Source organism: Marmota flaviventris, chromosome 11 (assembly GCF_047511675.1).
Source record: "Marmota flaviventris isolate mMarFla1 chromosome 11, mMarFla1.hap1, whole genome shotgun sequence".
NCBI classification, from domain to species: Eukaryota; Metazoa; Chordata; class Mammalia; order Rodentia; family Sciuridae; genus Marmota; species Marmota flaviventris.
Window position 1 is genome coordinate 88,501,945 of NC_092508.1, and position 15,390 is coordinate 88,517,334.

General features: G+C 34.9%; 1 protein-coding gene across 1 annotated transcript in view; it reads left to right on the plus strand.

Annotated features, from left to right (window-relative positions):
• Positions 1-15,390, plus strand: part of Lrp1b (LDL receptor related protein 1B) — a 1,514,976-nt gene that overhangs the window by 769,971 nt on the left and 729,615 nt on the right. The window contains exon 17 of the mRNA XM_071619306.1: positions 10,209-10,334. Coding sequence (XP_071475407.1) covers positions 10,209-10,334 — 126 coding nt within the window. The remainder of the gene's footprint in view (positions 1-10,208; positions 10,335-15,390) is intronic.

Sequence of the window (15,390 nt, forward strand, 5' to 3'; positions counted from 1 at the left end):
ATTTTTCTTTCAATTGCAGACACTTTTTCAGATTAAAATGACTTAACTAAGAGCTAATTGTCAGTATTCCATTGTCTTTTTTTAAACTAAAAATATAAAAATAATATCTTAAACTGAATGCAATGGTGCAACACAGGTTATTATAGCTCCTTGGGATGTTAATCAAGAGAATTACAAATTGGAGGCCAGACTAGGCAACTTAGTGAGACCTTGTCTCAAAACAAAAATTTAAAAAGTTCTGGAAATGTAGTTTATTGTGTGAGACCCTGGGGTCAGTATCCAACACTGAAAGAAAAAAAAAAAGTTTTAAAGATCCTTTATGAGAATGTACAAAATTGTTCTGGCCATCTATATCATGCAGCCATTTGTGCTTTGGGACACAATCCCAAGAATAAGGGTGTCTGAAAATATTTGCCAATTTATTATATAAATATGGCCCTAATTTCTCTTGAATTCAAAGCATGGATCATGACTTCAAAGTCTATAATTCTTTTTTTTTATTGGTTGTTCAAAACATTACAAAGCTCATGACATATCATCTTCCATACATTTGATTCAAGTGGGTTATGAACTCCCATTTTTTACCCCAAATACAAGTTGCAGAATCACATCGGTTACACATCCACATTTTTACATAATACCATATTAATGACTGTTGTATTCTGCTACCTTTCCTATCCCCTACTATCTCCCCTCCCCTTCCCTCTCATCTTCCCTCTCTACCCCATCTGCTGTTGTTTAATTCTCTCCCTTGTTTTTTTCCCCTTTCCCCTCACAAACTCTTATATGTAATTTTGTGTAACAATGAGGGTCTCCTTCCATTTCCATAGTTTCCCTTCTCTCTCCCTTTCTCTCCCCCCACTCGTCTCTGTTTAATGTTAATCTTTTCCTCATGCTCTTCTTCCCTGTTCTGATCTTAGTTGCTCTCTTTATATCAAAGAAGACATTTGGCATTTGTTTTTTAAGGATTGGCTAGCTTCACTTAGCATAATCTGCTCTAATGCCATCCATTTCCCTGCAAAATCCATGATTTTGTCATTTTTTAGTGCTGCGTAATACTCCATTGTGTATAAATGCCACAGTTTTTTAATCCATTCATCTATTGAAGGGCATCTAGGTTGATTCCAAAGTCTAGCTATTGTGAATTGTGCTGCTATGATCATTGATGTGGCAGTATCCCTATAGTATGCTCTTTTAAGGTCCTCAGGGAATAGACCGAGAAGGGCGATAGCTGGGTCAAATGGTGGTTCCATTCCCAGCTTTCCTAGGAATCTCCATACTGCTTTCCTTATTGGCCGCACCAATTTGCAGTTCCACCAGCAATGTACAAGTGTACCCTTTTCCCCACATCCTCGCCAGCACTTATTGTTGCTTGACTTCATAATGGCTGCCAATCTTACTGGAGTGAGATGGTATCTTAAGGTGGTTTTGATTTGCATTTCTCTGACTGCTAGAGATGGTGAGCATTTTTTCATGTACTTATTGATTGATTGTATGTCCTCCTCTGAGAAGTGTCTCTTCAGGTCCTTGGCCCATTTGTTGATAGGGTTGTTTGTTATCTTATTGTTTAATTTTTTGAGTTCTTTGTATATTCTGGATATTAGGGCTCTATCTGAAGTGTGAGGAGTAAAAATTTGTTCCCAGGATGTAGGTTCCCTATTTACCTCTCTTATTGTTTCTCTTGCTGAGAAAAAACTTTTTAGTTTAAGTAAGTCCCATTTGTTTATTCTTGTATTTAACTCTTGGGCTATGGGCGTCCTATTAAGGAATTTGGAGCCCAACCCCACAATGTGTAGATCGGAGCTAACTTTTTCTTCTATCAGGTGCAGAGTCTCTGATTTGATATCTAGCTCCTTGATCCATTTTGAATTAACTTTTGTGCATGGCGAGAGAAAGGGGTTCAGCTTCGTTTTGTTGCATATGGATTTCCAGTTTTCCCAGCACCATTTGTTGAAGATGCTATCTTTTCTCCATTGCATGCTTTTAGCGCCTTTATCAAATATAAGAAAGTTGTAATTTTGTGGATTGGTCTCTGTGTCCTCTATTCTGTACCATTGGTCCACCTGCCTGTTTTGGTACCAGTACCATGCTGTTTTTGTTACTATTGCTCTGTAGTACAGTTTGAAATCTGGTATCGCTATACCTCCCGATTCACACTTCCTGCTTAGAATTGCTTTTGCTATTCTGGGTCTTTTGGTTTTCCATATGAATTTCATGATAGCTTTATCTATTTCTACCAGAAATGCCGTTGGGATTTTGATTGGCATTGCGTTGAACCTGTAGAGAACTTTGGGTAATATTGCCATTTTGATGATGTTGGTTCTGCCTATCCATGAACAGGGTACATTTTTCCATCTTCTAAGATCTTCTTCTATCTCTCTCTTTAGGGTTCTGTAGTTTTCATTGTATAAATCTTTCACCGCTTTTGTTAGGTTGATTCCCAAGTATTTTATTTGTTTGAGGATATTGTGAATGGAGTGGTTTTCCTCATTTCCATTTCAGAAGTTTTGTTGCTGATATACAGGAATGCCTTTGATTTATGCATGTTGATTTTATATCCTGCCACTTTGCTGAATTCATTTATTAGTTCTAGTAGTTTCTTTGTAGACCTTTTTGGGTCTTCTAGGTATAGGATCATATCTTCCACAAATAGTGATATTTTAAGTTCTTCTTTTCCTATTTTTATGCCTTTAATTTCTTTTGTCTGTCTAATTGCTCTGGCTAGTATTTCAAGGACTAAATTAAATAGAAGTGGTGAGAGAGGGCATCCCTGTCTTGTTCCAGATTTTAGCGGGAATGCCTTCAGTTTTTCTCCATTTAGAATGATGCTAGCCTGAGGCTTAGCATATATAGCTTTTACAATGTTGAGGTAAGTTCCTGTTATCCCCAGTTTTTCTAGTGTTTTGAACATAAAAGGATGCTGTACTTTGTCGAATGCTTTTTCTGCATCTATCGAGATGATCATATGGTTCTTATCTTTAAGTCTATTGATGTGGTGAATAATATTTATTGATTTCCGTATATTGAACCAACCTTGCATCCCAGGGATGAATCCTACTTGATCATGGTGCACAATTTTTTTGATATGCTTTTGTATTCGATTCGCCAGGATTTTACTGAGAATTTTTGCGTCTATGTTCATTAGAGATATTGGTCTGTAGTTTTCTTTCTTTGAAGTGTCTTTGTCTGGTTTCGGGATCAGGGTGATGTTGGCCTCATAGAATAAATTTGGAAGAGCTCCTTCATTTTCTATTTCTTGAAATAGCTTGAAAAGTATTGGTATTAATTCTTCTTTGAAGGTTTTGTAAAACTCTGCTGTATACCCATCTGGTCCAGGGATTTTCTTGGTTGGTAGTCTTTTGATGGCTTCTTATATTTCTTCCTTTGTTATTGGTCTGTTTAAATTGTGTGTGTCTTCCTGACTCAATCTGGGCAGCTCATATGACTTAAGAAATTTATCGATGTCTTCACTGTCTTCTATTTTATTAGAATATAGGGTTTCAAAATACTTTCTAATTATCTTCTGTATTTCTGTAGTGTCTGTTGTGATATTGCCTTTTTCATCCCTTATGTTAGTGATTTGAGTTTTCTCTCTTCTTCTCTTTGTTAGCATGGCTAAGGGTCTGTCGATCTTATTTATTTTTTCAAAGAACCAACTTTTAGTTTTATCAATTTTTTCAATGTTTTTTTTTTGTTTCAATTTCATTGATTTCCTCTCTGATTTTAATTATTTCTTGTCTTCTGCTATATTTGCTGTTGTTTTGCTCTTCCTTTTCTAGGGTTTTGAGATGAAGTGTGAGTTCGTTTATTTGTTGGTTTTTTCTTTTTTTGAGGAATGAACTCCAGGAAATGAATTTCCCTCTTAAAACTGCTTTCATTGTGTCCCATAGATTCCGTTATGTTGTGTCTGAATTGTCGTTTATCTCTAAGAATTTTTTGATTTCCTCCTTTATGTCTTCTGTAACCCATTGATCATTCAGTAACATATTGTTTATTTTCCATGTGATGCAGGATTTTTCCTTCCTTCTTTTTTCATTGATTTCCAGTTTCCTTCCATTATGATCAGATATAGTGCATGGTATTATCTCCACTCCTTTATATTTACTAAGAGTTGCCCTATGGCATAATATATGATCTATCTTTGAATAAGATCCATGTGCTGCTGAGAAGAACGTGTATCCACTTGATGATGGTTGATATATTCTTTATATGTCGGTTAAGTCTAGGTTATTGATTGTGTCATTGAGTTCTATAGTTTCTTTATTCAGCTTTTGTCTGGAGGATCTGTCTAATGGCGAGAGCCGTGTGTTGAAGTCACCCATAATTATTGTGTTGTGGTCAATTTGACTCTTGAACTTGAGGAGAGTTTGTTTTATGAACGTTGCTACACCATTATTTGGTGCATATAAATTGATAATTGTTATGTCTTGTTGGTGGATAGTTCCTTTTAACAGGATATAGTGTCCTTCTTTATCCTTTTTGTTTAACTTAGGTTTGAAGTTGATTTTATTTGATATGAGTATGGCCACTCCTGCTTGCTTCTGAGGGCCATGTGAGTGGTATGATTTTTTCCAACCTTTCACCTTCAGCCTGTGTATGTCTTTTCCTATCATATGAGTCTCCTGAAGGCAGCATATTGTTGGATTTGTTTTTTTGATCCAGGTTACCAGCCTGTGTCTCTTGATTGGTGAGTTTAGTCCATTAACATTTAAGGTTACAATTGAAATATGATTTGTACTTCCAGTCATGTTTATTTATTTATTTTAGTTTGGTTAGTTTTTACTTTTTGGTTGTTTTCCTCCCCCTTTACTGAGATACCTCCCGCTGTTGGTTTTGGGCACTATTTTTCCATTCCTCTTCTTTTAGAATTTTGCCCAAAATGCTTTGCAGTGCTGGTTTTCTGGCTGTGAATTCTTTTAGCTTTTGTTTATCGTGAAAGATTTTAATTTCATTGTCAAATCTGAAGCTTAATTTTGCTGGATACAGTATTCTTGGTTGGAATCCATTATTTTTCAGCGTTTGAAATACATTGTTCCAGGATCTTCTCACTTTCAAAGTCTGTGATGAAAAATCAGCCTTTAACCTAATTGGTTTACCCCTGAATGTAATCTGCCTCCTTTCCCTCATAGCTTTTAATATTCTCTCCTTGTTCTGTATGTTGGCTATCTTCATAATTATATGTCTTGGAGTTGGCTTATTACAGTTTTGGATGTTTGGGGTCCTGTAGGCTTCCAGGATTTGGCAATCCATTCCATCTTTCATCTCTGGGAAGTTTTCTAGGATTATTTCATTCAATAGGTTGTCCATTCCTTTGGTTTGAACCTCTGTGCCTTCTTCTATCCCAATGACCCTCAAATTTGGTTTTTTGATGAGATCCCATATCTCTTGGATAGATTGCTCGTGAGATTTAAGCATCTTTTCAGTGTTGACTATATTCTTTTCAAGTTGATAAACTTTGTCTTCATTATCTGATGTTCTGACTTCTACTTGATCTAGTCTATTTGTAATATTCTCGTTAGCATTTTTAATCTGGTTTATGGTTTCTTGCATTTCTAAAATCACTGTTGTTTTTTTTTTTTTAAGATCTCTATCTCCTGGTAAAGCTCGTTCTTTGCAGTTTGAATTTGTTTGTTTAGTTCGTTTTCAAAATATACTTTCAATTCTTGGACTTGCTGTCTCATGTCTTCTCTAAAATTCCGTTCCATCTGAGTTAGGTATGCCTTGATTTCTTTCCCTGTCCATGTTTCTGATGCTTCTAGGTCCTCCTGTAGATTTAAGTTGTCCTGCATTATCTGTACTCCTTTTTTCCCTTGTTTTTTCATGTTGTTCACGTTACTTTCCAGCTCTGTTTGACTGCTTTGTAACTGCTTTCTCCTATACATTTGTTTTGGCTTTGTTTATCTCTGTTGTCTCTCCTTTGTGGTGGGAGATTATGCTTATAGATGTTGGGCTTTATTGTACTTTAGAGCTGATTCATTCAATTTATAAAGGGCTTCCGGATTTTGTATGCATATAGTGATTTGTTTTTTGTTCTTAGGACTTTAGGTTAGGTGCTATGAATGTATAAGGGTTAGTATGTCTTGGCTACTTTAGAAGATTGTTCTACTGAAGGGGGATACTAACCGTCGATTGGATCAGGGTGTTGGTAGTAGCTAGGTATTTAGGAGCACTATAGACGGCCTCGAAACATAAACCTGTTTGCATTTAGACAGTTACACGAAATGGAGGATGTAATGCTTGGGATGAAAGTTGTGGGGAAGGGGAAGGAAGGTGCTCTTGAAAAGAAAGAAGGAGGGGGAGTTAGATAGCATAGAGGAGAATGGAAAGAACAATAAAACTTGGAAGGGGAGAGAAAGAGGGAAAAAGGGAGAGAAAAAATAAAATAAAATAAGAAATAAAATTAGGTCTTAGAGATCCATTTTCTTCTCTTCCCGTAGGCAAAGCTGTGCCCTCCGGGCTGAGATTTGCCCTCAATGTGTCAACAGCAATCCCTGTAAGGCGGCTCCTGGGAGCCTCTCAATCCTGTTGGTCCAGAGCCGTTTCACTTCTACGGCCCCTCCTCCCCTTCCTCCTGCCAGCCAGCCAGGACCTACTCACCTGAGGCGGTTCTCCAAGGATTTGGTTACACTTTCAGCCCCTCCGAGTGCTCTATTTCCCTAATGACTGAGCACTCTCTCTGTCATTCATCTAAGCCCCAGTGCTGTGGAGCTGTGGTCTGGGAGTCAATAGTTTAATTTTTCCGGACCCCTTTGGTGGGCACACCTTCGGAATCTGGCGGCTAAGACCATTGGTGTTGCCGCTGGTGGTAATGGGAGTTGGGGGTCGAGGATCCCCTCTGCTTCCCTCAGCCCCTACAATCACGACCACTCTGCTGGCGGTAGGAGGAGTTGGGGGTGTGGAGTGTCCTCTATTTCCCTCCACCCCTATCGTCACACCCTCTCAGTTGGCGGTTGGGGGAGTTGGGGGTGGGGAGTCTTCTCTGCTTCCCTCCGCCCCTACAGTCACGCCCACATCACTGGCAGTAGGGGGAGTTGGGGGTCGAGAGTCCTTTGGCCCTTACGGTCACACCCACGGAGAGATTTTGAAGTTTCCAGGTTGTTTGTATCTGATGCGGGTGGGAGTCACACACCTGCTAAAGTAGATTCCGCTGGGAAGGAATCTCTTTGGCCGAACTTTGGTGACTTCCCCTCTCTGCTATGGCGGGCCCCTGGCTCCTTGCTGGAGTGTCCGAAGGGAGGGGTGGAACTGGCTTGTCTCTGGTCTGACACAATCTCTGGTTTTAGTTCCCAGTTCGCTATTTCATAAAGGCTTGGTTAGATTCCCTTCACATCGTCTGGGGGGGGGGGGAGCCGTTTGCCGGGTGGGTGGGGCCGTTCACAGAGCCTGGAGGGCGCAGGCCATCTGCCGGGCCAGGTGGGGACCCTTCTCGCTGCGCCGGGCCACCGGGGGCCGCCTGCAGAGCCGGTATAATTCTTATTTTCAACTCCACTAATATATGTTTTATAAAGTGGTCGCCTACAAATAAAGTTTTAAATACTAAATTGAAACAGTTGTCAAAAGTTTTGGAGTGAGAAAAGCATTTCATCTGAAAATAAAGACTATTTATTCCCTAATTCTTTTACACAAATGATGTATGATTAATGACTAATTTAATTGCCTCAATTCTGTCTCAAAATGTTTATTCATGGTTTTAATGAATACTTACTAGATATATGCTTCCTCTCTATTCTCACAAATCCAATGCCTGAGAAGAGCACAAATATTTCATCATAATGTTCATGTTTTATTTTATAAAGTCCCAGCTTCCATCTATGTTCTATTATTTCTTTTGTATCAGGGAAACTCATATCTTTTATATGTATAGGGACAATGAGTTGACACTGTTTACTGTAGTGTTAAAATTCTTGTTAGTATATATATTTTTGTTTATTGTTAACAATTTCTATTTCCATACAAAGCCAAGAGCTTTTCCTGGCATCCTCCATTTCACTTATAGTCTGGACTCCTTCTGTTAATGAATCTTATCTCTTCTATCACCTAAATAATTATTTTTTATCTTTATGTCTTCTCAATTTTCATTGGCTAAATTAGGTTTTCATTTTAGATTAACAAAGCAAGTGTAGTTTTAATCCTACCACTCTTTCTCTCTTAAATAAAACTCACTTTCCACAATGCTTCCAGGATATTATTTATGAAATGAAATTTATAATTGGTATTTCAACCACTGTATTACCAAGAGGATAAATTCTGTAATCCACTGACTCCCATATACTTCCTGTCATGTCTTGTATTTACATTTTTATCCTTTAGTCTCATGCTCTGCTTACCCTTTTGATTCTTATCAAATTTAACAATAAGTAGATCTCCAAAAACATCCATTCTTTTTTCTTTCTGACACTGCAGTCACTTTTCCATAAAGAAGGAATCCAGCATTGCTCATCATTACCTTCCGAGGGAAATCTTTTCTAACCACCAAAACAATCTTAGTACATCCAAGTTGGAGTTCAGCATTCATTTCCTGTACATAGCTTTATTATAGCAGTTTTTTTAATAATTTAACTACTTTATTATAGTAGTTAAAAAACCATATTGTAAGTATATGTTTGCTTACTTGGTGCGTTTAATAATAGATTAATATCTTCCTGAGGAGACATTACATTTTAGCAGAATAGGATGGGCAACTCAGCTCCTGGCACCTGGAAGAATGAATAATTAATTGAATAAGGCAAGAAATGGCTAAAGGTCTCTGGATACCACCTTACAGTAGGACATCTTATCTGACCATTACAGTCATGCTGATCAGTACTCTATTCCTGGAGTTTCATGGATGATATTCCCATACTACATAGGTCATTTCAGAGGATTAGTTTAGATTTTAAATACTCATAATCTCCAGCATTGAATTCTGTTATAAATTCTTCTACTCTCTATCCTTCAATGTCTCAACTACCAACTACAAACCTATGCTGAAAATTGCACTAAGGTGCAAATGCATAATCTTGAAATTTTAAAATGTAGAGCCTTCAAAATATTGGATGACTTTTATTTTTCATAGGCATCTATTTCCTCTAAAGTCCTTGTAGTGGGAAGAAAAATTTTAATTATACTCAAATCTCAGAGAATTTAAGTATGTTCTACATTTTAATTTATTTATTCTTTTACATTACACAAATAAAAAACTTTCCAAAAGGAGTTGAAATAACTTTATCATGCATACTACTTTAAAGAAAAAGTCTTCTCTATAACTGACTAGAAATGCACACATTTGCTGTGCAACAGCATGAAAAAAATGATAATATTTTTTAATTCTAAATGAAACTATTATACAAATTGATTTTATCATACAGAGGTACAACTATTGGGCATAAGGAAAATTACTTCAAAAAGAAAGTTGAAATTGCAAAACAAATATTGAAGAGCATGCCTCTTTAAATCCTGAAAAAAGTACTGATAGAAGGTTAACAGTAAGATGGCCCCCTGTTGTGTTTAGATATTGGTGGTTTAATCTTTAGCTGTGCACAGCTTCCCATGTGAGGATTGGTCTCATCCTCAGTATTTTCTGTAGTTACATGTTTATTTGTTTGCAGTAGGAGATAAAAATCTTGATGATCTATTTTTATTAAAATTATATAGAATCTCATTTTTAGCATCAAATCTAGGTCACAAGTGATGTATATTTTCATTTGTTTATGTTCTTTTCAGCCCCAAGAAATATTAGATAAAGCAGAATAAAATTGGGTATATTTAATAATATAAGAAATGTTTGAGTGGATGTGTGGATTAAAGAAACAATATTTTAACTATGTATAAGAAAAGTATTTGGAGACATATTTGTTATGTTTAACATTAAAACTTCATGGTTATTTTAAATGTTTTTGGTAAATATTTTGGAATTGAGTCATCAGTTCTGATGAGGGATGGGTCAACAGGCTTAATGATATAGTTGGTTGTAGTGGAAACAGGAGAAAGGAATACATTTCCTTTTATTTGTGAACTAGTTACATGATGACTTTTTCAAAAATATTATATTTTAACAATGCATAGAATATTGTTATTTTCTGTAGAATTTGAGACAAAGATTGACAGGAGCTATGGCATTTATTTTTTATTAATATTATAATTGTTGTAACATTTTTGTAACTATAATTCTAGATATTTATAACTTTATCCAATTTTAAATAATTAAACTTGCTTTTCCTCTCTCCCAGTCAATCACACCTGTCCTGATGATCAATTTAAATGCCAGAATAATCGCTGTATCCCCAAGAGGTGGCTTTGTGATGGAGCTAATGATTGTGGGAGCAATGAGGATGAATCCAATCAAACTTGTGCAGGTAAATGTTTGCTTGAATATGTACATAAATTACTTTCAAAATTGGTCACCATAAAGATTCAGGTCAGAACTCTGAACTAATCTGGACATTCCTAGTGCTGACAATCTGATTATGGCAGTAGTAAGTGAATTCAGAGTTTGATGCCACAAAGGCTTGGATATAAATTATATTTATTTAATACTTGGGCATTATTCTGCTTTCCAAAATAATTTGGCACTTCATCTATCCATATGGGCTGACTGTCAATACACTTCTTCTATGAAACCTGTCCCAACTAAATCTTTCTTGGCAAAAACGGGAAGGTGATGTTTGTTAGCATGCTGTGATACAGGCCATCTCACAAGGACAATTTCTTTTTTTTATATAACATTGAAAAAAACTTATAAATTTTATTGTGTCTACTATGGAATACCTTTGTGAATAACTTTGTGTTCATAGCACATTATTTATATGAGGTAGCATTTTTTTTTTCTTCATGAAGTCCCAAGACCACTAAGCCTATTTATATTTCCATATAATCTATTCCATTGTAATAAATCTTTGAATCCCTAGCCAGATTCTTGTTGAATGGAAAAATACAGCTGGTGGTACAGGTTACAACAGTGTGCCAGAAAGGTCATTATTAGTCAGATAAGAGTTGAAAAATGATACTGGCTAGCAGCAGCCTTATGCTGCTATTTAAATGATGAAGTAAAACTAGTGTGTTAGATGACACATATTGATATGATTCCTAAAAAACTGATTTAAATAAAAAAATTGCACCTAGCAACATCAAAACATGGACCACCCCATCAACTCTTTGATTTTTTTGTCAAAACAACTCTCAATAAATAAAAATTATTATAAAATGCTCGTAAAAATTAATAGAGCAGCAGAGAAAAGACAGACATCAAGATCAATTCCTGTCTTGTCATTGCCACTGGTTTTCCTCTGGAAAAACTTGTAATTCATTGCACCTCATTTTCCTGTGCTTTCCTATCTGCTCTGCAAGAGTGTGAGTTAACTAGAAATTGTTTCTAAAGAGCTTTTCATCATGTACAAAACAACAAGAGCAAGAGCAAAATAATCACCATTGCATAATTCTAACCTACATTGTATATTCAGCTTTTTGCATAATGACATATTTACACATGATCTATGGGCCAAGTAGTTTCTTATTCCTTGATGTAAAACTCTATTTGACATTTGGACTAAATGAATTTCTTAATAAAATTTTTCATGTGTGTCCTATAAGATTGCTTTACAAAAAGACTTTCTTAAATTTAAGAAAAAGACCTCTAGGGATCATTAGGTCCTAGGTCCCTACTTTCATGACTATTCATTTTATAGGTCTATATAGGAGAAAGAGCTTGTCTAAAAACTTATTCTTGGGTAAGAGTTTAGGGGAAATTCAATCTGTGTTCTGTCTGTTAGATCATTGTTATGCATTCCAAACCACATTATCCTGCAGATTAGCTATAATTTTAGGTATAGTTAGTTTGACTTTGCTCAGTTTGCTCTTATAATATGAATATAATATATGATAAAACATCTTTCTAAGCTCTACAATTACTATTCTTTTAAGGTTAAGATTCAATTCAAACATTATGTTTCATTACATCCTAATCAGGTGTGCTTTCATCATAAAATTGAAGACACTTGTGGCTCAATTTACAATATTGTGTCTTCTTTATTTGTAATATATTTATAAAGATTTTGCTTTTTTCTACATGATTTTTAAAGAACTATTTGTGTTTAGTTAGCTATTTATAGTGGTAAAAGAGGAAATGCTCATGTACAAGAAAAAATGGAACGATCAATCCTAATTAGTAAGCTATCTTAGACACTCTAGTTCTGTGGTTCACTAAGAAACAGAACACAACTTGCTTAAGTGCCTCTTCTGGGGATGCCACTGGAAGTCTGCACTCAGTACTAGATCTTCTTTTCAGTATGTTTATGACACCTCTTATGATCACTGGATACCTGTGAACTTGAGTAAGAACAGAGAAAAAATAAATATTCCTTTTATCATTGAAAACTACAAAGCGTGTGGTTATGTTTCAAAGTATTTTCCAGTTCATTTTACCAAAATAAATAGTTGATAAAACTCACCACACTAGAAAAGGTAGTTAATCCACATGCACATTTTCCATGGATCATCTCTCTTTTCCTAAATCAAAATGCATACATGGACATGTTTCCAAGATAGAAAAAAAAAAAAACTTAAAGTAGAGGATCATACTGTATTTGAATTGACTGTTCTATGTTCATTTACATCCCAGCGATTTTATATCTAAAAGAAAATCCTTTCCCACGTGATGCTAATTTCCTTTCTCATCATTCTAATAATGCAATAAGTATTTGTCAAGGTACTGGTGATAGAATAAGTAAAAATACATAATGCCATTCATTAAGAGGTTAAGAGTGAAAGACATGTCAATAGGACATTCTAATGCAGTAGTCAAAGTGCTAAATGGAACCACATTTCAACACATAGGAAGAATAGAGATGAGTCACTAGCTATCTGCAAAGACTTCCTGAAGGAGGCAGTGTCTGTACTGAACCTTTAAATGTAAGTGGACTGAGGATGTGGCTCAGTAGAAGTGTGTTTACCTAGCGTGAAAAGCCCTTGGTACTGCAAATGAATGAATGAATAAATAGATAGATAGATAGATAGATAGATAGATAGATAGATAGATAGATAGATAGATAGATAAAAACATATAAGATAAATTACTAAGCAATAGTCAAAGCCATTTAATTAGGATAAATAAATAATTTGATAAAACTAATGGTAATTATGTTAGGAAAATGAACTAACATATCCTCTTGGTGGGTGTATAAATTAATTTTTCACATCAGAATGTAATTTGGCTAAATCCAATACATGTAAAGACTCTTATATCTTCAACTCTAAGTCCATTTCTAGGCTTACACTCTAGTTAATACCTATTCACAAGGAGACACAAGTAAAATATGCATTGTCCTGGTAGTACTACTAATAAAATACAAATATATATGAATAGAAGAATGGATAGATGTATGTATTATATTTGCATAATATATTGCTAGTGAAATGAATGAGCTAGTATAAAATATCAATAGGAATGAATTTCAAACAGAAAGTTAAGAAAAGAGAGTTGAAGAATATAAACAATAATATTTATATGAAGCATAAAACTGTAGACAATTGTATATAATGGTATAATACATTTTTTTCTTAAATAAAACTGGAAAAAAATTCTGTAGCAAATAGAGAAAATATATTGGCAATAGATATATGACTGTAAGCAGTGTTAATTATGTTATTTTCTATAAGTCTCTAGGTGAAAGAATTATTTCACTGGAACAAAAAATAGACCAATTTAGCAGCATGTATTACTCTGGGTAGAATGGAATGAATAATGAGAGAGAGGCTTGGAGAATGTACCCAGAAAAGGAAACAGTGCAAACACAGGGGACCAGAGAGTCAGGGTTTCTGTAGCTGTTGTCTCCTACCACAGAGTTCTGATTATACTATATAATATTTATTCTCACATCCTCCCCCTAATTTGACTAAATTAAAATTAGACAGGTATAATTACATTAGAATAAACTAGTGTGTTAAAAACCAGACATTTTTGCAAGATAAAGTGTAGAGTGTATTTTGATATAACTTGATGTACTTTTCCTTCAATTGGAGGTCTTGATCAAAATGCAACAAAGGTAAAGTTTATAAATAGCATGTTTTGCTATGTCCTCCCCCTGTATCATTTGTTGGGCACTGTGGGAACTCTCACTACTGTGTGACCACAGGAGAAGCATGATTATTGATTGTTAGAAATATCCACATTGTGACAGTGAATCTTTGATTCTAGTGCTGGATAAACAATTCTCTTGTTGGAGGTGTAAATTTTCTTTTCCTCAGAGCAGCAGTTGCTATAAAATTAGAGTCCTCCAAGGCTACTCTTTTGATCTAACATCTAAACTAATTAGATCTGATGGAGATAAAAACTGAATAAGTGGAAGCAGTATATCCTTCCTACAAATCCATTGATTCAAAAGTGGTAATTCAGTCAATCTGGTTATATCATGTAGACAAGTACTTGGAGATTTGTAGAATGAACACTCTTCTCATCTGAAGCCAGTTAAATTTTCCTGATAGACCAAACAAATAGTTTCCTCCATGATTAGAATAGATAGTGAATTCGTATACTTTCTGGGCACAACATTTCTCCATAATAACACAATGATCTCTCTGGAATTATAGATCATAACAGTTCTTCCAGCTGTTATGATCTATATAACACTATCACAAGGACAGTTCATACACTGTATGGCAAAGGTTCTTGAATTTCTTTGCATTTTTGTCTCTAATCATCATAGTCCTCCAAATAAAAGGAAACAGTAAGAAAGCTTTGCTAGGGCCAAACTGGAATTATTGGGAGAGAATACATTGACATAAAAATATCAAATAAAAGAATATTGCATTAGACAAATTTAATTTTACTTGAAATATCCTCTCATTAAACTTCTCTTAAAACTCAAAACATAAAAAGTATTTACCATAGTCAAAGAAACAATGCAGAGGGATGTGAAGAAAAAGGTATCAATTTCTCCCCATTTCTATTTCTACCCCTTCCTAAATTCATGCCAATACCTTGTGTGTATTTCTCTACATCTTTACTAAGTTTGCACAGATGCATAGATTTCCCTAAGTAGACATAATTACATAGAAATTACCTGAGGATATTATTATTTTTATTCCAAATGGGGGTTAATTTAGTAAAAATTCTGTTAAATTAGCTAAATGATCCAACATAGAAATTTTTACTTCTACCTGAAATTTTTATTTTGCAAACTCTGAAGTATACATTGTTTTTTTTTCCTGGAAAACTTAAAAATTGTTGATTTGGAATAAATGATCAATTTGCAGAAATGGAAAAAACATCAGACATTGCATAAAATATTTTAGATTCAATGCTCTTATCCATGTAAAGCAAAATATGTGATAATGATCTTAATATTTCTGATTGTAGTCACTATAATTAGAAACAGTATATTCAATCCAATATATCAAATCAACTAATAAAATTTT